The following is a 27,610-nucleotide window of genomic DNA, read 5'->3' as shown; positions in this document are numbered from 1 at the left end:
AATGCAAATATCGAAAATATCGCGCGAAACGACGCCGCTCTCTGTGTGTGTGTATGTGTGTGTATGTGTCGGCATGCCGGCCGCGTTTATGTTTACACTCGGTCGATCGGGCGAGGTGGCATTAACGTCTCGATATCCGCGCAACCTTGACCGAGTACGCGACCGATTGCTGAATCCTCGACACTCCGGAGACGACCCTGAGACGCGCCGATCCCTGAGAAGTCGCACGATCAACGCCCGTGATTCTTTATCCGCTATCTTATCCGCGTCATTCGAGAATCTCTCTAACAATAAGAATATCGCGATGACATATTTCTTCTGTCAATTTTATACATACAAATTTAGCGGGCAATTTTCTTTTTTTTTTTTTTTTTTAGAAATTAAGCATTAATATTCCATCGCGTTTCGCGGCATTTTCCTTTTTTTTACGAGCAGCCTCTCGCGATACTTTGCTGCTGGTCGTTGATGAAAGAAAGCCGGCAAACTGTCTTTGATAATCTCTAATTTATTTTAATGACGCCGAAGCGTGACTCGAGGGGAGCGAGAGAGACGGAGGAGAGCGAGACGGAGAGATTCTCGGCGAGGCTTCGGAGGGGAATACCGAACGCCGCCGACGCCGCTGCGCGTTGTCGGAGGTCAGGTTCACCAGCCGCGCGATGCGCTCGATCTCTTTCTTCGCTCCTCGTTTTCGATGCGCGGACGGTGCTCGAGGTAATCGACGCACCAACGGAATTAACGCGCTTATTATTCTTTCATCGAGCCACGACGTCTAACCTTCGGATAACGGATTAAAAAATTGGAGCACGGTAAAACGTAGATTGCGCGATATCAATTTTAAAGCGACTAATGTATATGAATGTACATGTTGTTAAAATATAATGTATATGTTGTGCTAAAAAAATGCATCACCTCGAAAATTATTATAAACGAATGCGATTATCTTTTCCTCGATGCAAAGGAAGCGTCGTATTTTTAGAGCGCTCTGTTTAATGCAAATTTTCTATCGCGGTGGGCGTTATTTAATATCGATAGCTTTTCGTCGCACGGAGATGCGATCGATGCGCGTGCGAGAATAGCGATTAAGCATTGACACGATTTTGAAGCGGCACGTCGACGCGCAAAATATTCGCGTGACGCCACGACGCGGCGAAGGTCACGTAACGACGCGTTCCTGCGAAGGTCTCTCGCTTGCGCGAGATCAACGTTCCCAGGACGCGTAAGAGGATAGTCAAAAGTAAGACCGAGTCAAATCGTGGAATCCGAAGGCCCCGAGAACGACGTTGCAACGAGTCGAGGCTCACGGTCGAGCGTCCGCCAGGCATGGTCGAGGCAGGCAAAGCGCCTGGCGAGGAGAGAGAACGCAGGATGCTGGCCGCTGCTGCATCTTGCATATATGTATGTTTTATGTCAGCGTGCACATTCTGCATTTGCGCCGTTGCCACGTCCTCGCCAACGCGAGTTCTTTCTCTCTCTCTTTGCTTCTTTCCCCGCCAGCCGCTCATTCCGCGTCCTCCCCCTTTTTCCTTCGCGTATGTATCCCCGCGTCTTTTCTTCTCATTAAATCCCGTCCTCTTCCATCCCGCGGTGATTCTCCTTCTCTCATCTTTTCTATCTTTTCTTCGGTGCCACCCGCGCTTCTCGAATCGCGGGATGTCGGAGTTCGATGAACTCGGAAAACGCTCGCACCGAAAAAGGGGAATCCAGGGGGAAAGCGCGTTACAATATAACGTTGGTATGCTTAATAGATTGCTTGTCGAGATAAATAACCGCTCGCTACGAGCCAAGCCGAACGAAACATTAAGCAGCATCGAGTACAAGCACCGATTGTTGCTTGCCGTTGATCAGCCGCGCGATGTGTAGCGAGATGACTGGTTATCGCGGGCCGGCGATTTTTCCTGCGCTCGTGGAGCGTCGGAGCTCGTTATATCGTCCTAATAAAACCAACTTTATCCTATTGAGCATCGCCACTTTTTTTATATAGGCCGTATATAGGTAACTCAAATATCTCCCCTCGTCAGCCCCCGGCGAAATTCCCACGAGAAACGCGCGGGAAAAGGGTTGGCTTTTTGCCAGCGAAATAATTTTTCTTCGAGCACACGCGCGCGATTTGCATGCGTAGCACGTTTTTTCGTTCATCTGTCCTTATATTCCTTGCTCTCTCTCTCTCTTTCTCCTTCGTTTTCTCTTTCTCTTCAAGTACGCCTGCGCATTTTATTGGTTTAATTAAAGTTTGGGAGATTTATTTTAGAGCCTTACTTTGTCTATCTCGAAAAATGTATTATTTTCTTTCTATTTTATTGCGAGAGCGCTCTCTCTCGTAGCACTTATTTCTTAGTATATACACGAGTAGTTTCTAACTTTAACTCTCTCTGCGGTTTTCTTTCCCGTTCTCTTTTTCTTCTCTCCACGCCTCTCGCTCTCGGCTCTCATTTCTCTCTATACGCGAGCGATCCCGTCGTCTTATAGTGCCGCCTGCCGCGCCGGGTTAAGCGCGAAAAATGCCGATACATACTACGCGGAACTTACGCAGGCGAGCACACGAAACCGTCCGGGACAAGTTTCTTCGAGTCGACTGGCAAGTGACGAAGCGTCACGGGAGGTCGATCAGTCCGTCTCGACGTTGGAGTAGGTCGAGACGCGCCTCGAATCTCCCCGTACGATCAGTATACCCCGAAAAAGAGACACGGTCGAGTCGCGAGGTCTACATTCTGTATTCGTGATAGCCCAGATTTAGCTAAATGTGATTGTCCGATTTCGAATTTTTTTTTTTTTACAAAGATCGTACGTGTAGCTAATTAATAATCGGACAGTCTCATTTGCGCTATAAATGTATCAGAATGTATACTAGAGTTCAAATATACTGAATCAATGTTTTAAATTCGACGTCGAGGTTTCCGAAATGGAGTTATTCGTCAGATCGCGTTAGATCAGGGGATTCGCGAGGAAGAGCATAGATTGGAGTGCCGGATAAATCGAGTAGTTTTTGTCTCGGAAGGATACGGGAAAGAGTGCACGTTGAACAAAACGCGTGGTGCAAGACTTTCGCGAGGTGAACGCGTGAATCTTTCTCTTGGGATATCTCGTCGCGTCGCGTCATCCAGCGGGCAGTATCGTTCGCGCTCCAAGGAGCGCGTCGTCCTCGTTCCGGAATGTGCGGCCGCGCTACGCGATCCTGAAGAAGGATGGTGTGGGGGTCGGTCTTAAGGCTAAATGTAAGTTTCGCGGCCGGTCTCGCGAATGCGAATGACGAAGGAGCACGTGGACGGCGAAGACGTCAATGGCGGTTCCATATATCGGAACTGTCGGCCAATGTTTGCCACGCTGGCTGCACAATGGGGCAAATCCGGAAATGAAACAAGACACCGGCTCGTCGTCCAGTTGCCCCTTCCCTCCTCCCCCCTTCTTTCTGCGATGATGTCAAGCTTGCACGTAGTCAATGGAGAGACCAGTCAAGTACTAGTTTATCTGTTTACCTTTTCCATTGCTTTTTGTTGAGGAAGGCGAGTGAGTAACTTGACTTGTCTCCCTACCGGCTTCGTGTGTACTCTCGTGACTTTTTGCGTTGACTCTTACCTCTCGTATGTGTGCGCGCGAGTCTCTACAGTAGGTGGATCACAGTTAAATCGCGGTGGTAGGAGCTAAGTAAAAAGATCACAAAATATGGCACACTGTTGCCCGAGTTCATCGTTCGGCACTTCGCGGCGCGGTTGGTCGTTCTGGTGGGGGCGGCGGATTCTGGTGGAGGGTGACGAAGAAGAAGAAGAAGAAGAGTACAGAATCAAAGGGAGGGAGAGGGAGACGAGATCGGAGCGTTTGGAGAACTGACGGAATCGAAGTACGAGGAGGCGGAAAAGGAAGGAAGGAACGAAGAACGTGCGAGACGAGACGACGAGAGGATCCACCTAGCGCACTGTCAGCTGTCAACGGCGTGCACGTTGCCGATGATCTTTCACAAGCGTTACGACTCTTCGCGCTGAGACGAGACAGATCGACAGCTCGGCACCTTCGAGGTTCTCTCGTGGTCTCCTCGAAGGATCATGTTGGTCCCTCGAAGATAGACGCGGTACAACTTTCTCGCGCGATTTCTTCTCGAGATAACGAGCGGTGCCTGTCTTCTTTCGCGATCTTTTCTCTCAAGAATCCATTGTCTCCATCTGTCGATCGATCTCACCGCGAGCGTTTCTTGAATCACCCAATGATGTACCACTCGTTGCTTCCTGTTTTTCATCCAGATTAGTCCTCGTATCTTCTTTTTCCGTGCTGACAGTGCGTGGGCGAGGAAAGGGGATGATGATGATGAAGTGGGAAATGTCACTGGTCCTCGTGGTTAGGATTGTCGTGGTCTTCGTGATGTCGATAGTCGTCGTTGTCGTCGTCGTCGTCGTCGTCGTCGTCGTCGTCGTCGTCGTCGTCGTCGTCGTCGTCGTCGTCTCCGTCGTCTCCGTCGCACTCTCGCCTCCCCGTATGTGTGTGAGTGTGTGTGACACGGTACGCGCGTGGTGTCGCGTGAAGTTGGTCGTGCGTGCGCACCTTGTGCTTCGTTAAAGAGTCTTTTCCGTATAAAATGCTGGGGCGCCGGCGAGAATCGGCTTGGCCGTCACCGCGTAGGCTTCACGCCGGCGTCCTCGCCGCGGATTGGCCGCATACGATACAGTGGGGGACACTGGCGCGAAGGTCCGAAGGTAGAGTACTCGCCTCGAGAAGCCACCAGAGCGGATCCAGGAGAGAATGAGAGTGGGGTAGCGCCCGTTGCTATTGCCGGCAACGCACGCTCTATCTACATGGGGTTTCAGGAACGGCTAGGGTTGCATAGATCTAATACCATAACGATGATGGTAGGTTGAATAGACTCGAGAACCGAACTTTAAATTTTCAGTCGAATTTTGCATTTATTAATAAGATATTAATGATCCCACAATTAGACAAAGTCTGTTATACGACAGTGATAATCTATTATCGATGTAAATTGATTCGATGCATCGCTTAGAACTTGGAACTCTCGCGGGCGTCGTGTGTGATTCAGAATGAATTCACTCACGTTGGCGAAGAGCGTTTTATTAGCTTTGGGAGCCGGATGACGTGGATGTTTAACGTGTATTCGGACCGCCAAAAATAGTAGGGTCCAGGGGGAGTTTCTAATCTGGAAGTAGTATACGATCAACCAATGGTCTTCCTCTAAATTTGGGACCGTCTTCTAGTGGGGACGTAGGTGCGTAGTAACGCGACAAGATAAATTCAAGTGGGGATAAAGGCCCGTGGAAGAAACACGGTCGGATCCGTAGTACGGTCTCGTCGAGCAGACTTTCCTCCTTCGTCCATCGGTGGGACAAGGACGCGATCGAGACAAGAAAGAAAGAGGCCGAGAGAGTAGGGAATCTAGAGGGAGAAAGAGAGAAAAAAAGAACGAGAGAGTCAAAGTATCTATCTGACAATGCTCATCTTTCTCCTTTTCTCTCTGTCTCGCAGTTTCTCCGCAGCCTCTTCCGTCCTCGTTTCGCATTCGCTTTACATGTGTCGCTGTCTCTCCGTCGACCTCTTTCTTTCTCTCTCTTTCTCTCACTCTATCCATCGCCGTCTACTTCTCATCCTTCTCATTTTCTTCCGCCACTCTCGCGCTCGGGAACAGCCAGGCTATTCACCCACGCATGCACGAGATGACGATGATGATGATGCCGGGAGCGCTGGCTGCTGCAATATGCAGACTCCGAACGGTCGCTGCTTTCCCGTTTGGCGCGCGGCGTTATAGTTACCTCGAGCGTATAAAGAGCGCGACAATAAAATTCGCATTCGGAGGGATAAGTATGTCTTAACCGTTTATATTGTACCGGCATGCCTTTCTTAATTAGCAATTAAAATAAACTTGACAAACGTAATTTCTGTCGCAGCATCGCGCGGATGCATCTCAATACGATTCGCTTCGCGCATCGTTATCGATATCTTTACGACGCTTTCCAGGGACTCTTGACAAAGGGATTCTCGCTTCCGCAGGAATCGCAATTTTTAATGGATCGAATTAATTTTGCGGCGCGAGACAAGATTGATTCCTCACTTTCTAATCGTTCGTCTGACCTCCATTTTTAATCTTAAGAGAATAAAAGAAGAAATGTCGATTATTTCTCCTCTTGTATTTCGCGGATTATTTTCCTTCTCGCGTTGCGATGTGCGAGTGACATTGGTGCATCGCCGTCATTGTCGGTGTCTTCGTCGTGGAACGGCCTCGCTGACACAGATTCCGAATCGGCTATTTTTTCCTCCGGCCTACTCGCGCTTTTTTATCTCCGCTTTTGTGGTGCGTGTACGCCTTTTTTTCCCCTGCGCGTCTTTATCCGCAAACAGCGCTCGCTCGTTCGCTTTCCTTTCCTTTCTCTGCACGCGCCCATCTTTTTCTCTCTTTCGCCTCTCCTCCTCTCCCTCGCATTCCCAGCCAGATCCTGACCTACGACTACGGCCAGGCCAATGTCTGAATTTCGGCCCGTTCGAGCGAATGGCGGTCTGGTTCTCTCAAGATGTCGGGCAATGTTAATACAACGTCGTATTTTATTCTCTTTATAAAAAGTATCCAGATAGAAAAATTTGCTGAATTTTTAAATTTAAATACTTGAAAATATTTTATTTCTCCAGATTATAATTTGTATATCAATTTTGATCCATGTAATGAGAAATTTATATTGAGATTGTTTCAAAAAGTATACATTTTTTTATTTCATAAAAAAATTATTTCCAAAAATCTATCGAAAAAATCTGCATAATAATAAGTTCGCACATGTATGTACAGAAATAAAACTATGGCTGTTTTAGACACGCTGTATTTCGATAAACAGCTCCAAGTGCACGCAAAATGCACAGATATATATATATATATATATATATATATATATATATATATATATATATGTATATGTATATGTATATGTATATATATCTGTGCCGCTATCGCTACGAGAGGGAACTCGGGAAATATCTTCCTCTCCCTTCTTCTCACGCGCGTCTGTCTCCGTCCCCTTTTCTCGCTCTTTTTCTCCTTTCTTCCCGCGCTCTCGCAGCCAGATCCTGACCTATGACTACGCTTTCGTGCAAGCGCGCGAATTTCGCCCGAAAGTCGACGCGGTTAAAGGAGTGGATTTGCGGGCCTCCGAGCAACAGTGGGGTTTCAAGTCCATGGGCCTGTGAGGGAATCGCGACGTAAGGAAAGAGGGCAGACAAGAGGGAGATCGAAGTAGATGGTGGAGGTGGACGTAAGAACCGAGGGGAACGAGGAGGACGTCCAGGAGGATGCGGTGGTGGCGGAGGACTAAGCGACATGGCTCACGGTGCTGGAAACAGGAGGCGGGAAGGCTCGAGGGAGGCAGAGAGGAAGACTCGACGAGAAAAAAGAAGACGAAGGAGAAGAAGAGGAAGAAGCAGAAGAAGAAGAAGAAGAGAAAGATGAAGATGAAGAAGAAGAAGAAGGGGGCTGATCTAGCGGCAATATACACACGGAACGGCGCAGACCGCGGCAAAACTCCGCAGTTTTGCTGTTCGATTTTGCAAACTTATATTTAGAAGGGCAACGATCTTTTGCCGCGCGCGCGTCGGTAAAGAGAGGAGAGGAGTGGTTCTCGGATACGCGCGCGGTCTCTCTCACGAGACAGACGCTAAGATTTCTCGACCGCGAGAGAGCCACGAAATGGCAACTCTCGCTAGCATCCCGTTTTTTTTTTTTTTTATAAACTGCCCATCTTTACCTTCCGTCCCCATTCTCCTCTGAATAATTTTTCTTTGTCTCGAATATAGTCAGCGATCTCGATTCTCTCGAGTCGACGAGTTCGAAATATATCATTGCCCATTTTTAACCGAATAAAATGTCAATATCTACAGTTATTTTTATAAGACACGTTTACAAAGTCACTTATACGACTCGTCACTCGTGATACAGAATCTACGGAGATTGTTGTTGGATTTTAAAATTAGACCCTCGATCGAAGATTAATCTATTTGCGCGCATTTTCCTTCGTCTTACGTTTTATTGATATTGTCGAATTGATATGCTCGAGATGTATCGAGTAATCGCACGGTCAGTACAGCAAGGCCGAAAACAGTGCGGTATCTCTGCTGCCCTATAATCGCGCATGCATTATGGGAACTTGGAGGTCAATCACCTCGGCGAAGCGTGTGTGTTTCGTCGTCGGTTTTACTCGCTCGCGGCGGGTTTCGCGCGGACTTGCATTCCCCGCTCAATAACGAATTCGCCGGTTCGTCGCGCGAATACGTGCCGCTAATTGACATAATTGTCCGCAACAAATATTCGCGTGGCCCACCGGACAACTTTCGCCCTCCCGTCTATTATCATGGCACACCGTGTTTCGCGACGCTCATCTCTTTTTCGTTTTCTTGCTTTTAATTTCCGCGTAATGTATGCAATCAGCAGCGGTTACAACCGCCGCGGCATCGTTAGCGCACAGACGTCATTAAAAATAAACTCTTCCGGAATAGCCTGGTGTATATTTGTCTGCGAGCGATAATCGCGCAACACGTGTCTCTCTCCGCGTTTTAACGTTTACGTGCCGCGTAAAAATTCGCGCGATAATCGACGAGATTCATCCACGCCGTTCGATTTCCCGCGAATCTCGGACAATCTACGGCAACGAGATATTTCCGCGATAACGCACCGATATACATACGCTGAAACGTAATATAAGCAACGGGCACGCATGGCGTGCGCGGGCGGATTTCGCTTCTTCGTAGAACAAGGTTTTCTCTTTCTCTCTCTCTCTCTCTCTCTCCCTCTTTCTTTCTCTTTCCCCATTACCAGTGCAATCTTATCGTGGAGCAGCGCGCTGGAGAGCGTGGAGTCAACGAACGATAAAAAAAAGCACGAAGAATAAACTCCGTTCCGCGCGCGCACCCTCCTTCCCTCCCCTCCCCTCCCTCTTGCCACCTCCCGGCCGTTCCTCTCGCGATCTTCCTTCTCTCGTCCGCGGCTCTCCTCCTTGTCATCCGCGTGTTGCAACCTCTCGGGCGTGTGTGGGCGCGAACGCACTCTCTTTCCGTCCCTTTCTCTCTCATTCTTTCTCCGCAGTACGCCTCCCTCGCCGCCTCCGCGGTCTCACCGCCGCGCGCTTCTCTTCCCTCTTTTTCTCGTGGTTTGTTTGGGGTAGGTCACGGCGAAGCCGCGTACGAAAGACGAGAGAACGGGGGGAGAAAAGTGAGAGAGGAAAGAACCGTGTGCGTGCCGTGTGTGCGCGCGCGCGTCGAGGCCTGCGACGTCGCGTCGCGTCTTCCACCTTTTTCCATCCGTAAACGACTCTTTGTACCGATCGCGCGGTTTTGACATATCATTTGCGATCGCGAACGGTACCTGTGCTTTGACGCGACCCACTCGCGGAGATACACCCACGCGAATCCGATTACTCGTAAAATGGAAAATCGTGAGGGATCGTGTAATATCCGAAGAATATGAGAATTTTGAGTCTGTGAATATTGTCGTCGTGATAACTCTGTTCTTTATTTTTTACCGATTATACTCTAACGAAAGTTTTTTACATCTCGCTTTTATACATTGCCATGACTTGCTTTTTCCATCTTATTTTATTTAGTTATGCGCTTGCAAACTTTTCGAAATGGTTTCTTTTACCTTTAAGCGACACTTCCGTAGTGAGAAACTTTCTCTTCTCTAGGAAAATTAAATTTCAGAAATAAATTGCCTCTCGGACATTATCACCCGCTGCTTCTTCCAGATTCACCGACTTTCGAGCGATCGAAATGCATTCGATTAGACCGAATGCGCGCACGTTATTGTTGTCGATCATGCGATCCGAAAATCATAGAAAATTACTGAAAAGCCAAGAAACTCCGTGATGATCCGCCCGGGATCAAGCGAGAGGGGGTAAAGCATCGGGGGACGGGGAGAAAGGCACCCCTCATCTTGAGACGTCGTAATTCTGTCTTTGCCGTAACGGCTATCCGGCACGGAACTTGGCCCCCTTCCCTCCCCTCCCGCCATCCGCCCTTTCGGTTTTCTTCCTCGACTCGAAACAGAACAACCCCCTCCCTTTTTCATTCCTCCTTTCCGCAGTAACTAGAAGGGTTAGTCGTCGAAAGAGAAAGAGCGGTGAAACAATGACACACGCGCGAGAACCGTTATTTAAATAGTACACGGGAACCTTTTCCTGGCATGAGAGAAGAGGAAAAAAAAGTCCTCCTCCGGAGGGACACAACGTGAGAAAGAATCTTTGAGATTTGCATGCCCGGGATGAGACGTAAATGCACTGGCAGATAGATAATACGCGTTTCTTTTTTTGCTATCATAGTAAGAGCAGCGAGAGGAATAGTAATCGTTATTCGATCGTCTTGCTTTGTCACGCTTGACGATTAAATCTTTATACATTGTTTGCGTCATCGCTCTTGCGTTTTATTAATTTTCCCCGTTACGTCTTAGAATAATTAGAAATCCGTCGATCCATCGTTACGTGTGATGAAAGTGATTTAAGAGTTATTAAATTTCCGTCAGATCTTGTTCGCGTTTTCTATTCAATTATCGAACCAAGTTAATAAATATTTTGAAAAATGTGTTTTTGTCTTCCCGAGAAAATGCGATGAATGGTATAATGAGAACACGTTTGTCGTACGTCAATCTGCAGTGAGATAATAACACGGTGTCGCAACAATTTGTATCTTGGAAAAAATTCGATCTCTTTTGAATTTTCTTTTCTTTTCCCTGCCTCCGACTTTCCCATCCTCTACTTCCATCGTTACAATTCTGGTTTTTCCTGGCAGCTGTCAGCTCGATCCGAAATCATAGTCCCGGATCGATCAAGGGTGAATCATAGTCTGGATGCGACTTGGCGATGGTCGTTGCGTCGAGCGAACCGGTTTAACGCGCGTTGAAAGAGCGAATTGGGGAGAAGCGCGGGCAAAAAATTCATTTGAATCGGCCGACCTGGGTCGAGCAGAGGCGTCGAAATAATTGGATTTTAATTTTCGAGGTAGCATGCGGTAGAACAAAAAAACGCGGGTGCACCCCCGGCCCTGAGAAACGTCCTCCGCGAATGTTTATGTAATATCGCGGCGCACTCGTCTCATCCTCTCCGCTCCACGGAACCCTTCGTCTTTCCCACGAGCTTATAATAAAAATTCTCAAGTGTCTGTCGAAATTTTTTTATCATTGGCGACGTCATTGTCAGAAACAACAGAATGCATTCTCTCTTTCACGTGTATTATTTTTACTAATCTTTAATTAAATAGAACTCGATTCAATTTAGGTTGATTTCATTTAAAGCACGTAATTTCGTGAAATTGTTTTTCGTAAACTCGATTTAAATAATCTAGTACAAATCGCAAGATTCAATGCATAAAAATCTATAATTCTTATGTACTGTAATTCAATATATTTATATATTTCAATCTCTTTGTATTTTGTGTGTGTTTGTGTGTATGTGCGTAATTTGTGGAAAATAGTTTACTTCTTCAAATATTTTCTACATTACATGACACAAAATTATAAATAAATTTGTATCTTGAATTGCATTGTGTCATAAATCATAAATTATCCAAAATGGGTTCAATGCTGCGTTATCCTAATTTACCGGCAAATTTTCAAAACCGATATAATTTAATTATAACCGTGTTATGCAATAATTTTTCTCATGATTTTTTGTTGATTTGACAATATCAAGCGATAACCTCCTGTAACAAGTTAACATATCTCAAGGATTAAGAATCAATTCTGACCTATCGAAAATGTTCAATTCTTATGACATGGACAAAACGAAAGAACGATAGCTCGCTTGGACGGCTTGGTGGTCCGCGAACGGCTCGTGGGGACGGTACAAAGGAGGCGAATGTTTTAATTAAATCTCGAGGAAACGTGGAAACTTCGCCATCGCTCGACGTTTTTGCGATTTTCCGAAAGTTTCGCTTCGCGCGCGTGCGGGGCGCGGGACGAGAGGGCTTTTAAGGTGGCGATGGAAGAAAGGGAAGGACGAGGTGGAATACGGCGAAACGACGAGTGCCCGACCAACCCCCTCTTGCACCCCATCACCTCTTTCCACCCCTCCCGTTACCTTTTCTGCCGTCACTTCGACCGCCACCGCTATCGCCGCTAAAATAAAAGAAGCCGCAAAAACAAAAGAGCGCTGCGGCTACTTAACGAAACAAATTGTTGTTTCGTTCTGAGGATGAGAATTTTAAAGTTTCCCGCAGAGAGGGACGCGCGGCAAAGAAAAGGGAGTACATCCCGCCTTTTTAGCGCGCTGCCTCTTCTTTCCACGTGCCGGGACCTCTTGCTCCGTTCATCATACGACAGTTTAACGTAATTCAGAGCTCGTTAGTTAGCTCGTTTTCTTTTCCCGTATTTTCGTGCGCTTGTGTGCTTGCGATGTCGACGCATTAAAGTCGCGCAAGATGAGCCTCGCATTCGCGATCATGCGATGCAGACTGGCCAGTTGTCGAAAAACTGTCGCTGCGGCGATACGTACTTTCGTATCACGTACGTGATACAAGCGCAATTCGTTAAACGTAATTCGTTACAACGCAAAACATTGCGTATCGTGCGTCATTCGTGAAATCTTTAACGTGGCATAACTAATGCGCTTGTGTTAGTACGAGCGCGAGCGAAAACGAGGATCGTTCGAACCGCCGCTGGCGGTCAGTTACGAGTAATAAGTAAGACTATTTCACAATGCACAAGAACAAGGCGACACATTCAGCCGACGAGGTACAAAACGTACAAATATACATATACATGCCAGAGACAAAATGGAAAAAAAGATAACGTAATGTCAAGATGAAAATAACGAACGAATAAGTGAGCAAAGCGATCGTGATGCAAAACGAGACAAGGGCGATCGCGAGACATTTCGGTGAGTTTGCGCGGAAGCAAAATTATTGCAGGCAAGACAGCGAGAACTGAATGGCGTTCTGCGAGTGACGATAAACGAAAAAAAACATAAAAGAAAGTAATAACAACGAATGAGACGAGACGCAGTGCGTCTGACGTGCAGCCAACGAAATAAGTTGAAACAAAATAGGTAAATGAAAAACGACAGAGCGACAACCTCGGCCGTCGGTGATCGGACGAGAGAAAGCGAGGAACTTAAGATGGAACGCGTCGGGCAAGGAGAGAGCATTAATAAAAGGGATCTTGTGAACGGGCTGAGTGTTCAACTCACTCGCTGCAGGGTAGACCAGCATTCCTCGAGGGTGCGTTCACTGATGTTGCCCATTCCTCCACCACCGCCGGCACCTACTGCACCTCCAAGCCCCGCCGCAGAGGCACGAGACTATCAGGCAAGATAGGATATGTTAGTTCTCGATCCTCGTCCTATGACTACTAACCGTCTTTGATAAAAAGTTTGTTTTTGTCCAACTACTATGTCGAATAAAAAAAAAGCGTAATCCTATCGATCCGACAGAACGATAAACTGAAAATGACGTGACAAAACGAGTATTTCTGCTTCGTGTGTAAATACAGAGATAATTATCGTTTTAATCGATCGGGCTTAAATTAATATATCAGTTGCGATATATAAAATCATTCGAAGATAAAAATAAAATTTTCGTAAAAAACTTAATCATGATACAATACTTTGTATTTATTACTGCACACATTCGCGGACGTTTTTATGCGAGAATCGTTAGCTAGGTTCTCTCAGGTTTTCTTACGAGCGATATTTATAGTCTTGCTAATTACGAGAATCGCCGATGCTCGAGCTCGTTAATGCGATCTTAAAGTTCCGCTATCTGTCAGTAGATACGGTATGATTTTTCTTCTCTCTCATTCTCGCTCTCACTCGCTCTCGTCCTCTTACACTCGATTTCTCGCTCTCTTTCTTTCTCTCAATCTCTCACTTTCTTTCATCAAGACTTTGCGGCCCGTACCGTCGCAGAAACATGGCGCGATATTTTCTTGGTAACATCTTCCCGGCGTACCGTATGACGTATATGCGTATGGTATTATCTGTGTTGCGCGGGTCAAGAACCCCGGGAGACGACGTATCTGCATCTCCCCGCATTGGTGTGCGTGGGCCGCGTTCGCATTTGCGGACTGCATTGCTACTTTGACGTGTGCGTGCTCTCTCTCTCTCTTTCTCTCTCTCTCATTCCTCCTCTCGCTCATTCTCCACTCACTCATTCTCTCTCCCTCTTTCACGTGTACGAGCGTGTAAGTCAGCGTAGTAAGTCAACGTACCTTGCTAGTGTATACATGGATAGGTATGTGTATGTCTGTATGTGAGTATGCGCAGCGTGGTCAGCGTATCTAGGTACAGTCGCGGAATCAAATCGACGAAATTGTCGATGACATGTGACTTTGTAACGCCAAGATTAAGACGCTAAATTATTGCAAAAGCCATCGCGCTCATCTTCTAGTCAACTTGTATCGCAAATTCGCGGTAGCAAATTTATTTGAACGATAAATTAGAGGCAACACTTGCTATGTCGTTTAACGAGAACACGCATTAATGTAACACATGTTTTATTCGATTTTTACGCAAAACGATCAATTGTCGTAAGACATTAAAATAAAACCGCGCTATTTACAAGAATGACGCTATTTACATGCTGATATATATATAGGAGGGACCTTGATATCTCGCGATACTTAGGGCTCATCGACAACGCATCGACAGCGTCGTTGAATAAATATTTTTCTCCGCGAGAAGAAACTTCGCTCTCGAAAGTATTGTCCGGCGTCTGTCCGAGTGAATGACCCTATTTATCGGTGCGTTATGTATTTTTATCGCGGTCGCCTCGTCCCAGTTATTTATCGCTGCTCTCCTCCTAGTGGATACGCTCGCGGGAGATTCGTTTCTCTCGCAAACGGAAAATAATAGAAAAAGATGTGTGCGCGTAGTACAATGCAATGAGGAGTTTTTGCGTTTGGCGAATGCAAAAACTTTGAAACCACTTTGCGCTCGCAGCTTCTCACCTGCAATTCGTTGACAAGCTTCTCCGTGAGTGTGGCGTCGTGCGAATCCTGGCTGGTCGCGCCCGGACTCAGCATCGAGTTTTGAGAATTCTGCTGTTGACCGCCCGACATATTCATACCGCCGAGGCCGCCGTTCTGCGCGATGGTACCAGCCATATTGAGGGCCTGCTGCTGTAGATTCTGCGTGAGATTCTGCGCTTGCTGCTGCAGATTTTGCGTAAGATTTTGCGCCTGCTGCTGTAGCGCTTGCTGGTTAAGCGCCTGGCCGAGATTCTGCGTCAGATTTTGCGCTTGCTGTTGTAGCGTCTGCGACAGATTTTGCGCCTGGTTCTGGATGTTTTGTTGCAGGCTTTGACTCGCTTGGCTCAGATTCTGCGGCTGGTTAAGCAGCTGCTGTTGCTGCTGCGGTGACAGGTTCGGTGTCAGACTCTGCGCTAGATTGTGTTGCAGAGTCTGTCCGAGATTCTGCTGCATGTTCTGCGTGAGCGCCTGAGTTAACGCCTGACCAAGATTCTGATTGAGCGCCTGAGCCGCCTGAACGGCCTGCACCGCCAGGGACGGGCTCGACGCTTGCGACATGGTCTGCTGTGCTTGCGCAAGACTATGTAGGCTCTGGGCCATGCTAGAGGCGATGGCGCCCTGATGGTCCGCCTGCGGCGACGGCGTCGTCGGTGCCGGGGAAGACTGATGCTGCGGTCCTTGGTTGGTCTGATTCATCGACATTGCGTGCTGCTGCTGCTGCTGCTGCAATTGCTGTTGCGGACTCGCGGTACCGAGGGTCGCGTTCGCGTTCTGTTGTACTTGCGAGACCGCGGTCTGCTGCTGTTGCTGTTGCTGCTGACTGAGCGGACTGTGCATCTGCTGGACCTGCTGCTGATGCTGCTGGTGCTGTTGATGCTGCTGCTGGGTCGAATTCGAGATAGGACTATGCTGTAGTCCGGGCGAATGCTGAGGCGGACCGCGCTGTGGCTGCTGCCAATAATCCGACATCTTGAATACGTGTTGGCGTAGCGCGTGGAGATTCGCCGCCGCCGCGGTAACAGCCGAGGCTTGGATCTCCATAGGTTCGGATTCGTTTTCAAGGTCGGGCTCCGGCGAGCTGCAAGGATCTTCGTCCTCCTCCTCGTCCTCCCGCTCGGTGATATCCTCTTCGTCGTCGTCGTGAATCCTTGCAGACCGATCCGGCTCGGATACGGGCAGTCCTCCGCCAGCAACAACAGCAACACCACCGGCGCTTCCGGCGCCGCCGCCACCTCCGCCGCCACCTCCGCCGCCGCCGCCACCTCCTCCGCCGCCTCCTCCTCCTCCTATCCCACCCCCCGAATCGCCAGAGTGGAGATGATTCCCCGGGTGATGCTGATGGTGATGCTGCTGTTGCAAGTGATGGTGAGGACGCGACTCTGGATTTTGGTTCTGCTGCGGATGCTGCGGCTGTTGTTGTTGTTGCGGCTGTTGTTGAGGTTGCTGTTGCTGCTGTTGCTGCTGCTGCTGCGGCGGCTGCTGTTGATGGTGATGCTGCGGCTGCTGGTGGTCTAGCTGGCCGAAGTCTGGTTGGGCTTGCGTCTGAGCACGCAGGTCCAGGGCCGCCGTCGCGTCCGAAATTTTGAGGCCTTCGCGAGAAGCCCGGGCTACCCCCTTCCGGCGCAGCTTGCCCGCTTTTTCGCACCCCTTCCGGTAAGCAGCTCGACGGCCGGCACACCTCTGCGCTCGCCGCCGTTCCTTCCTATCTTCCTTCTCGCTCGGCCGCTGCTTTCAGCCTCGGGATCGTCGTAACGATAACGATCCTCGCGCCGCGCCGAGCTTCGACGTGGGCGGCGGGCAACGTCAGTTACTCGCCACCTGCTGCGACTTCCCGGCCCTGCTACCTACCGCCTGGCTCATGAAACTTCCTCTTATAATCTCTCCACTCCCTCTTCCGGGTCCTCTCCCAGGTCTCTCCCTCTCTATCGCGCCTCCCCTATGTCGTAGCTGTTGCTGTCGGTCGCGATACCTCTCACGAGTGCACCGCCGGTGGTTGTACGTCCGTAATGCGTCTTTTATCGTGATGGCTCGTTACGTACGCAGATCGTTGTCTTGCCGCATACGTTTGCGTCCGTTCGCGTTTTCGCGGTTCGGTCGATGGATTCTCTTCTCTCCTTCCCCTCTTCGTTCTTTTCTTTCTTCGTTTTTTTCTTCTTCTCCCCCTCCTCTTTGTGTCGTGTGTGATACGTGTATGTGTATATACGTGTGCTTTATGCGTGTGCTTTGCGTGAGTTGTTGCGCGCGCGAGCGAACGTTCTCCAGCAGATGGGAGAACGGTCTATTTTCCTTCGTCTATCTAACTTAAATTCTAGCGTACACTTAAGTTCAGGTTAAAATTCAGGATTGCCCAGCCCGGACGGTGTGAACGAGAAGGATAGTCCACGCGGACGCGAATCGGTTGTCGGTCGGAAGGGCCTCCGCTCCTCTTCGGGGTGAGAAATCGCACTCGCGGATGATTATTGCTCGTCCCGTTTTGCCCTGAGTATTTTAGCCCCGTTATGTTGGATGTGCGTGCGTGTTGTGTGTGCGTGCGTGTGTGTGCGTGAATGCTCCAACGCGCTCGAACAGGCTCGTAAAGTTGGTGTCCGCTGCCGCGCGCGTCGGCTTGAGTTGGTGAATTCGTGTGAATTCTTTTAAGCGGGACGAGAGCGTTTCTCTCCGGGATTTCCGTCACTCCGTTTCTGCTTCCGCCTGCTTCCTCCGATTCTCTCTTCTTTTATAAGCGGCTTCGTCGCGTCCGTCGATGACTCCTCCTCGAAATGCGACTCTAGCGTTTTAACTCTTTAAAAGGAATTCTATTCGATTATCGATCACCGCTCGTCGTTACCGATATCGTCGATGGTAGTTGTGGTTGCTTCTTATTATCGTTTAGGTTTAATTAATATTGCACTTAGGTACACTCGTTTTTTGAACACACTGAAATATATGTATGCAGCGCGGGGTTCTCTGTTCTTGCTCTCTTTCTCTCTCTCTTTCTCCTTCACTCTCTCTTCTCTCTTTCTCTCTTTGTCTCCGTCTATTTTTTTTCGTCTCTTTTTCGATCTTTGTCTCTCTGCGCTTCCGTAATTTCTCCCGATCTTTCCGTCCTTTATCGCTGTCTTCGGATGCGCGCAATCAATTCGCTAATCACTTTCTTCTTCGCAACCCCGCTTCTACTCGTTCGGCTCTCGATCTTCTTGCGCTCTTCTGCTTCTCCGCTTCTGCTTTGCTCGTCTTATTCTGCTTCTTCCGCTTTGTCCAGTCTTCCTCTCCTGCGCGGGAATCTCTCGCTGCAACGCGTCTCCCGCTCGAAGCTGCAATCCAGAATAAAATACATTTTTTTGCGTTATTCGATGCCACGCGCAACAAACATATTTAACATCGACACGACTAATTTTTCAATGTCAGGCAACTGTTTCACACGTTTATCTCCGTGTTAACAACCGCGAAAAATTCGCGGAATGTTAATATTGTACATAATTAGATATTAGGTATTTTTTTAAATATTTAATCAGTTGAAAGCAATCACAGTATTCACTATTGGATTCTCTGATCCTATTACAACAATCAAATCTAAATATCTGACAGATTTAATACGTGAGGAAACGTCATTTAAAACATTGATTTTTGTTGGATTGCTTACAATCGGCAGTCGCAGTGCGAAAATATCGAAAATATCAAATAACGCGATATAAATCGAATTAAATAGAAGAAATGGGATAAAATTTCGCGATATCATAAAGATATCATTCTCGAGATTTTACGATCTTATGGCGAGGTAATGTTATTAAACGCGTTTCTCTTTCAACTGACGTTTATGAAGGGTTACACTTCCGGCCGCGACACAAACAATAATTTCAACCAGCACTGTCAGAAGCACGCACTAATTACGCGACATGGTAAATTTCGTCCATTTGACACGTCCAATTCTCATGTCGATAACATTTAACATTATACAAATTCGTGCCCTCCTTTTCCCGACGCAGACTCTCGTTAACGTGAATTTTTCAATTAGTTTCGCATTTTAGGAAAATCGACCGGCTCGAAAGCTCGAGTGTCTTTTGCCGTCGCGTGGAATTCATCACTGATAACATGGAAAAGATAAGGAATACGTAACGTAAAGATGTAGAATTGGTATAAAGAAATAAAAACGATTAATTCTGACAATGTGAGAATAATTCATTAATAAATGAAATGTTTGTTCACGGGACGAATATAATGTCAATGTACTAATAAATAATAAATCAAAGCACAGAGTGAATGTGATAAAAAAAATATTCGGAACACTCTAAATATTCTCATGGGAATGTAAGATATGGTAATGTATCAATGTAACATCACTCCGAGTGTAATCGCGATATCTCACTAAACACTATCGTTCACACGTACAATTGCATTCGCGATCGTTTTTATACCAATCTTTCATCGCTTCTTTCTCATGAATTTGAAAATTTCTATTTTCTATGCTGATTCGTCGTTCCGTGAATTATTCTCCAACAAAAGCGTGAAAGCATATTTTTTTTCGCGGAGACTGTTGCTGATGAAAAGGATTGACACAATGTCAATGAAATGCCAAATAATTTGTTGCGACATATGTCAGGCTTACGCGACGTGACGAGCATTATCGCCCGCTTGTTGAATTAACGATCCGAAATAGTCACGCGCGGATATTCGCATAATTGCTAACTCGTTTACGCGCGACATGGCAACTCGTTACGTTTATTGTTCGCTGTGTAATTCCGCGATCACGAATATCATTAAAGCAATGATTCGCGTGATGGTTCGCGCGAGTAAGACGGATTTTCGGACGATGATCGAGATCTCCTTTCTGTTTCTTTCTCTTCCATCCTTTCGTTCTCGCATCTTTGCGATCTTACCGAAGCACATCGTATCACTACCGGGAATCGAGACGAGATCGAAGCGTGTGCGATTGCGACGAAACACTGTTGAGACGGCGACGATGACGTACCGGGCATGTCAGGATTCGGAACAGAGGATAGGAGGGGGTGGGTCAGTGGTGGTCTCGATGGCCGAAAGTGGGGAAAACTGGCTAAAATGACACGAGAAAGAAGAAGAAAGTAGAGGAGATGCGTCGTCGATCGGGGTTTACTAATCGAGCCCCGGTCGCAGAGTCGTACGTTCACACAACTTGAGACACAAGATCATACGGGATAGAATTATTTTCCAAGGAGAAAGAATCCGGAAGGATCCCTTACTGAGAGAGATCCAAGAGTACGGGCGAGAGTAAGTTGACGGAGCGATGCGGTCGGCGATGGTCGGTAATACGCGTAATACGTAAATCGTTGCACCTCGGTCCGGCAGCTCGCGACCTTCGTGCACGGTATCGGCCAAGACACTGTTCTTCCTCTTCGGAGGACGACGACGGTAACGACAACGAAGACGACGATGACTACGACGATGACGTACGACGGGGGAAAAAGCTCTCTCCTCTTCCGCGTTCGAGTCCTTGACGGAGGAGGAACCGAAACTGACTCGGGTCTGCGGCTCGCGAGAAACGCTAAGTCCTTCTCCGTCGGGGGCCGGTGGTGGCGCGCTTCTCAGACCGCGTGCGTCTGACTAAAAGCCACCCCCTCGTGCCTTAAAGAACGCGTGTTCGGGTAGGGGCGTTGTCTTAGGTGGTGCGCGGCCGCGAAATTTCTGGCCACCTCGGGGCGCCTTCGCCGTACGCCGTTTCTTTACCACGGCGATCTCGTACGCGGGTCCGACGGGCCCGGGCGCGGGCCCAGGTTACCGTGGACCGACTCGTGACCCCGGCCGCGTCCACCCACGACGAAAATCTACCTCCGTGAGGACGAAAAACTGAGGCCGCCGTAGGACAGGAGTTTTCAAGCTACCCCTCTTTTCCTTTGCCCCCACCAGACACGACGCCGAGGCGCGCGCTCTATCTCCCCCTTTTCCTCAAACTCTCCTCTCTCTTCACCCCTCGCCCAGGTGGGTGGGTGGGGGTTTCTCCGCCGCCGACTCCGCCGACGCCTCGTACGGGGGTAGCGTCGTAAGGGGTGAGAGAAAGAGAGTGGGGCCGCTCTCCGTCTCCGTTTCGCCCGGCCAAGAAAACCCTCCCGGCAGGAGGGAAGGAAACGGTCGTAAGAACCGATTATCTATCCCTGTCTATCTCGATCGCTATCTTACGCTTCGCGGTTACGTTCCGGCGCACGTAAGTACGCGAGGCCGGTACGAGCTCTCGGACCGAGCGAGCTCTTTTTGTTAAGGGTACGTCCTTGAAAACTTTTGGCTCGTTCGTCGCGGATCATCTCCTCCGTGTAAACTCACTTGCTTCTTCTCTTTTCGCGAATTTAACTCCCACGCGGATTTAAAGATTCTCGTTTACCGAGATGCGCGTATATATAAATGCTGGCGCGAGACATGCGAACGCCACGAATCGGGGTATTCGACTGACGAAAAATTGTAAGGGGCTTCTGCGTAAGGGGGTGTAACAGTCTGAGGTATGAATAAAAAGAAGGGGGACCGTCGTATAAAAATGGCCTCCTCCCTCATGTGTCCCGTATGGCAACATACGCGTGACTAACTATACCGTGGGGGAGTGGGGCAGACTTTCTTTTTTATTCTTCATGTCCGAATTACGTAATTCGCGACTCGCATCGATACGATGTACAAAGTTTGCTCGCGACTCGATGACGATTAAGTCGATGGAGCGTCGCGGATCCATTGATCGAGCCGAGAGAAGGCAAATTCAAATATATCGAGTCGATCTGGCCCACCCGTCATTTTTGCCTCCCTCGCGTTTTGAAAGTCAAATCGCGATTTAAACGTGGATCATCGACCTTGCGGAGGACGTCGACTTTCCAGTGGACGCACCGATGCTCATTTCACGGCGGAGGGTGGTCGATGGTGGTCATCCTGCTCGTCTTACGCACCCTCGCTCGCCAAAGTAGACAACCGAGCCACCCACCCCTTCTACCCTTCTTCTCCCTCCTTCCCGAGCTCTCATCTAATGTACTTTCCCCACCATCGCATTAGGCTCCTATTCCTCCCTTCTCCGCCAACGTCTTTTCCCTCCCTGCACCCTCCTTCGTCTGTCCTTTTCCTACCGACGTTTTCCCTTGTTAAACCTCATGTACGCCATCCGACATCCTTTTGCTACGTCCTTTTCTCTCTCTTCTTTCCCTCCCTTTCTCAGCTACCTCGTATCGCATCCTCCCACCAACGCGACGACCCCCATGCGCCGCTTTTTTACGCTGACCTCGTCCTTTTTTCCACGTGGTATACACGTGGAAGTATGAGTGCAGAGGGTAGGGAGGCGCGACCCCTTTTTTTTCTCCACCCTGCCCCTAGTATCCGCGCAAGTGACTCCCGCTGGTCGTCCGAGACGACGCAACAACGCGTCCACCCTTCCAATCTTCTATCCCTTTCCCTCCCCTCAATTGGAAGGACAGAGATGATAAAAAACGCCGAGCAAAGAAAAGAGCGTTACGTAGCGTAGCGTCGCGACGCGTCCGGCCGCATCCCTCCACCCACATCGTGTCGACCCTATCCGCGTCTCTCCCAACGCGCGTGCGACGAGGGTGGTGGACCGTCGTACGAAAAAAGTTAGCCAATGGTTTGGCCGTCCGGCGACGGTGGAAAAATCGAGTGACCTTCGTCGCACGTGCGACACCACGCGCGCGATAACTTTCTTTGTTGCGGTGCGATGGACCGTCGAAAAATGTTTCCCGCTCCTTAAAGAGATATCCTACGACGTATGTATTATGAGATCGATTATTCCGACATATAGCTCGCTTCGTTCCATATATATATATATATCTGAGAATAGGACTAGAAAGAGCGACAGAGAATTGATGACCTCTTGTTGTTAGTTTAACTCGACATATTATTTCTAACAGCGTGTAATCTCTTTTGCAATTAATTCAAATACAAATCTTTTTTTTTAATCATAAAAAGTTGAGTACATTTCAGCTTTTTAATAATATTAAAGTGAAACAAATTTAACATACGACATGATTTGCTAAGAAAAATATATCTTTAAAACACATAAAAAAATACTTATGCGGAGAAATGTCCAAGATTAGCTCTTTTGCAAGATTCAAGTACAGAAATATTCAGTTGATCGGGTGTTACCGGAAGGCATGTATAGGACGAAAGTAACGCACTTCCGACACGAGGGTCTCCGGCACGAAAGTGGCCGGGGAGCGATCGCGATCGAACTTCCGTTCGCGGCAGGCTGCCGCCGTGGTAAGAATTTCGGCACCGCTCGTACGCGGGTGGAGAGAAAGAGAGAAAGGGATTCGCTCGTTGTATACGTGCGCGAATGTGTTCCTTCGGAGCTCCGAAAATAAGTACGTAGAACGCATTGGGCAATCGAGGCTCACTTTAAATTACAAATGAAGCGGCCGGTCCGTACGCGAGGATAAAAACAGGTGAGAATCGAGCCTCCTTGCTCGGTTTATCGGGTGGGTGGATTGTCAGGTATACGTGTGGGTGTGCGTGAATATACGCGTATGTTGCACGTGCGTATGTACGTTTCGTACGTACGCGGCATTTTAGATCTCAATCCCGATCCCGATTCCCCCTTGATCCCGATCGGCAGCTGGACTTCAAGAACCGACTAACGGACGTACAGACCGCGAGTACTTGGCGCGTACGAAAGTTGTTGCACGTGCACTTGCAACTTTGACGGCCAGTTGTGCCGGCGCGGCGCGGCGCGATGCTTTGAGAATCGAGCCGATCGACTACCCCGATAGGACGTACGCCTCTGCGTAGGAAGACATTTGTCTTCTGGGCTTGATCCTGCCTACTTTGAATTGTCCGCCTTCTTCTTCCTCGCGAAAGTGCCGGCGGCGGGGGAGTGCGCGAAAATGTGTCGAGATGGTCGTCAGGTGGTGAAAATACCATCGGGATATTTGTTACCCCATGTCTTACATATGTCTTTCGAATTTTCTGCTCCGTGAAAGAGAGACTCCTAACGTGAAAGAGAGTATCCTAACGATTTTCCAAATTCTTTCATTTCGGTTTAAGAATATAGTTTTTGATTAGTTGATTTTTAATTAATCATTGACCAGATTTTCAAAACAATTATGAATCTGAAATAAAAAAAAAAGAAGGCCAACATAACATTACAATATATATCGATAATTTTACTGAACCAGAAAAAATTATACATGTAGTTGATTATATATAAATTTTTAATTGTCAATATCTGCCACGCAAAAAAATGTACAGAGCAATCATTTATTCGAATCGCTTTGTTACAGAAATTCGCTTTGCTGCTCGTGTGAAGTAGCCTCGTCTCAACCCCTCGTAAGAACCACCCCGTGGCGAGGTGACGTCTGGCGGCGAAATAAGGAACGAGAGAACGAACGAGTGGAGAAAAGGGTGAGTCGTTTTAAGGTTTTTGTCCGTGCTAACCTCGGTAAAATATCGATCAGGACGAAGGGGCGATAACGGTAAATGTGAGAGATAAGTGTGATTACACGATACACGCATTCATTAAAAAAATATAAATGATGTATTATTAAAATAAAATTTAAATACATGTGCAAAAGTTTAAAAAAATATATAAAAATAATCTATAAAAAATTTGAAAAATTAAAATCTTTTTAAAATAATTAAAAAAAATATTTTTTATATTCTTTAAAAGAAGATCAATTAATATTCGTATGAATTAACACAATATTCGTGTGAAATAACACAAAATATCTTCGAGCGAGATATCTTAAGACTAGTATAATTTTTCAGCAAATTTGAAATTTATAATAAAAAGAAGGGATATGCGTTTGTGGCAATGAAAGCGCGACGTTAGACAATTGAACTCACCGAGCTATGTACATCGATTTCAATCCTCGATCACCTCACGCGCGTTATCACATTATCGTGGCGATATACGTCGCAATACGAGGAAACGCACTATTTTATTCGGCGGGAAATGAGATTAAGATCGTCGCGTCGGTCGCGATTCGGCGAATCGGTGGAACGTGCAGCACGCGAGCCATCGAAACTGACGGCCCGGATTAAGAATTCTAACGGTAGGAGTAGCCGGTCGGCAGTAGGATGAAATGAGCGACGCGTCCGGCGCATTACGCAATGAAAGAAACAAATGAAGCTTAATAGAAAAACTGCCCGCGCTAGAAAAACCCATTCCGTCGTGCACTTAGTACAGCTGCGTCAGAAAGTGCATGGGCCGTTCTTTCTCCCCTCGTTGTTTCGCGACGAGACGCACACGTTTCTCAACGACGAGTAAAATTTCTCGCGTGTCGCATGCTGCGGTAAAATTCAACGCGATTTGATGTGCGTCAAAAAAATTTCGTGCCACGTTAAATGCAACGTTTTTCGATCGAGATAAATTTTAGTAGAAAAAAAGCATGGGCGCGCGGCTATAATTGTCCAACCGTTTCACGGAAAACTGCGCGCGTTCTTTCAATTTGCGATGCATTCAACACGGAAGCGAGGTCATCGAAATGCATCGGAATCGAGGCGAGTCAGCGATCCGAAAAACTGAACGGGCGGCAGCGAGACACCTCATGAATTTTTCAAGTTCATTCGGACGGACGGCTAATTAACCGTAGTAATCGAGCAAACGTGTAGAATCGACCCACCACTGTCCGGTGTACTTTGTTCCGCTTCTAAATTTGATTTACATTAAATATGAGAACGCGCTCGTCGGACGAGCGAGCGTGCGTGCATACGCGTGCATACCGTATATATCGCCGCATTAAATATAACCAAACGCGGCAAACGCGCGTAATGAATCAAATTATTTCGGACCGCGGCGCGGTTGAGGGGGAATAATTTACCCGCGTGAAAAGGATAAAAGCGCGCAAAAAGAATGAATTGCAGATTCGTCGAGCGAACGCGCGTAAGCGCGGCGTTTGGACACGGGCCGATCGGATCCGTCGATAATCGATATCCGAGGTCGATTCCGAATAATTCGGGATGTCAAATACGCGTCGCGAGATCAAAGGCGCGCGCGTGAGCGTTGTCGAAGCTCACGGTACGACACGGCACGGCACGGCACGACGCGGAACGCGTCGCATGCATTTTTCCCGACTGTACCACCACCGTCGTCTGCGGCTGTGTCAATAGGAGCCAATCTAAGTACATATGCACACACAGACGTAATGCAGCTCGCTGCACACTGCGACTCGTGATGCAATCGTGTGCCTCGTGCCTCGCGCAGTTTCGACATTCTCTTTGCCCCGCGCTATGCGCAAAGTGCGGCAACGAATTCCGCGATCGGACGCGATCGATCGATCTTGTCGGTGTGCGCACCTGAAATTTTAACCTCGGAGCAAATTCGAGGATCGACCTCGGTCTCGAGGCCCCGGAAGCGCGTCCCGAGGATCCCGCGCGACGATGATCGCGAGGAGCGATTGATCCGAGTACCGAGTGTATCTAGCGTTCTCGTATTTTTCTCAGACTTTGCGCGAACCGCGAACGAGATAAGATAAGCGTATACGCGGATCCAGGATCAAGGTGAAGAAGATAGCGCGATGACTTCGGCATCGCGACAGTCATTCCGGGAAAAAAAAATTGGCGCGTCTCGCGTTATCGGAAAAATACGACGCGTATCATTCTTACGAGCGAATGTAAAATTCGTGCTGGTTGAATGTTGAAGCCTGGAAAACCGCGCGCCAGAAATATCCGTCTTTCTCGTGAAAAGATGACGTAATTATATTAGACTTAATTTTTAAAAGCGCCAATTTTACTGAATCACGATTGTACGTAATCTCGTTGACGCGCGGAACTGTTTAAAAGAACAATCGTCTTTCATTATTCGCAAATCTTGTCAATTTCGCAATTTTATATTAAAAGCGACGAAAGAACGAAATCATTTATTAGACAATCCGAAATGTACGATGCGATCGCGTGGCTGCGATGAAAATACAAATATAAAATTAATCGCGCGTTATATCTATATCATCGTAATGATATGAGTGAGAAACAAATAATTTTTTTTAATGATTTCGAGTTACCGAATTATAAACGTAGCCAACGAATCTCGTTTATTTCATACAACGAAGCTACCGGGCGTGACGATGGCGAGAGTCTGCGAATCATGAAAGATGGCAGACGCCGGTCGATGATTGCGAATATTTTTGCCCGCGCGCACAATCAGTATTTTCCGTCTCGTATATTTGCCGTAAAGTACGAGGGAATCAACCGAGGGGAAGAGGAGAGGAAGGGTGGCGGAATATATACATAGAAAGGCCGTTAATCAAAGCGACAGCGAGCTCCGGTCCGGGATACCTGGCCGGAGTAGCGAACGGCGAGTTTTGCCATTTTTGGGGGGGAAAATTTTCCGTGGAAATCATTGACGTCGCCCGGGTCATCGACGAGCTCTACCCGGCGGACCGAACAGCTACACGTACACGGGCACAGAGGCATGCACGTGTACGCGTATACGTGTGTGTGTACCAGAGTACACAACGTGGGAGGCCTGTGTCTCGTATATATCGGGGTGGTAGTTCCCGCAGAGAACGGCGTGCGACGGCCTCCCATTGGCCTCCCATTGGCCGGTCCGGGGGTGGCTCGCTGCAGTCATCGATTCAGGCAGTCATTGGCTGACTCGGCCCCGGCCGCCATTTTGAATGACTCCGGGATCAATACGCGGGGTGCGGAAAAAAAAGTGCATGCAGGCCCACTACCGCCGTCGCCTTCCCCCCAGGTTCCCTCGGCCGTATCTCACGGCCGTTCTATCTCCGTTCGCACGCCACCCCGCCGCTCACCCTC

General features: G+C 48.1%; 1 protein-coding gene and 1 long non-coding RNA gene across 13 annotated transcripts in view; both read right to left on the bottom strand.

Moving 5' to 3' along the window:
- The window catches only part of Dati (zinc finger protein datilografo), an 86,526-nt gene extending 68,469 nt beyond the window's left edge, over positions 1–18,057 (bottom strand). For 8 of the 11 annotated variants that reach the window (XM_083090016.1, XM_083090017.1, XM_083090020.1 and 5 more), the window contains exons 1-2: positions 14,906–16,652; positions 13,149–13,259 (exon numbers count right to left, since the gene is read on the bottom strand). In XM_083090016.1, the coding sequence (XP_082946142.1) occupies positions 13,149–13,259; positions 14,906–15,967 (1,173 nt within the window). In that variant the 5' untranslated portion in view covers positions 15,968–16,652. Of the gene's footprint in view, positions 1–13,148; positions 13,260–14,905 lie in introns of all 11 variants that reach the window. The other 3 variants (XM_083090023.1, XM_083090025.1, XM_083090022.1) reach the window with 2 other exon arrangements.
- A 20-nt stretch (positions 18,058–18,077) lies between these two features.
- LOC145966159 (uncharacterized) overlaps positions 18,078–27,610 on the bottom strand; it is a 28,986-nt gene continuing 19,453 nt past the window's right edge. The window contains exon 2 of one of the 2 annotated variants that reach the window (XR_014436975.1): positions 18,078–18,219. This is a non-coding gene — a long non-coding RNA (uncharacterized LOC145966159). The remainder of the gene's footprint in view (positions 18,220–27,610) is intronic. The other variant, XR_014436976.1, reaches the window with a different exon arrangement.

This window comes from Camponotus vicinus, unplaced genomic scaffold, assembly GCF_025532165.1.
Source record: "Camponotus vicinus isolate PSW18456_S1 unplaced genomic scaffold, iyCamVici1.0 SCAF_2, whole genome shotgun sequence".
Taxonomy (NCBI): domain Eukaryota; kingdom Metazoa; phylum Arthropoda; class Insecta; order Hymenoptera; family Formicidae; genus Camponotus; species Camponotus vicinus.
The sequence above is the reverse complement of the archived record's forward strand: the minus strand, read 5'-3'. Positions and strand labels throughout refer to the sequence as shown.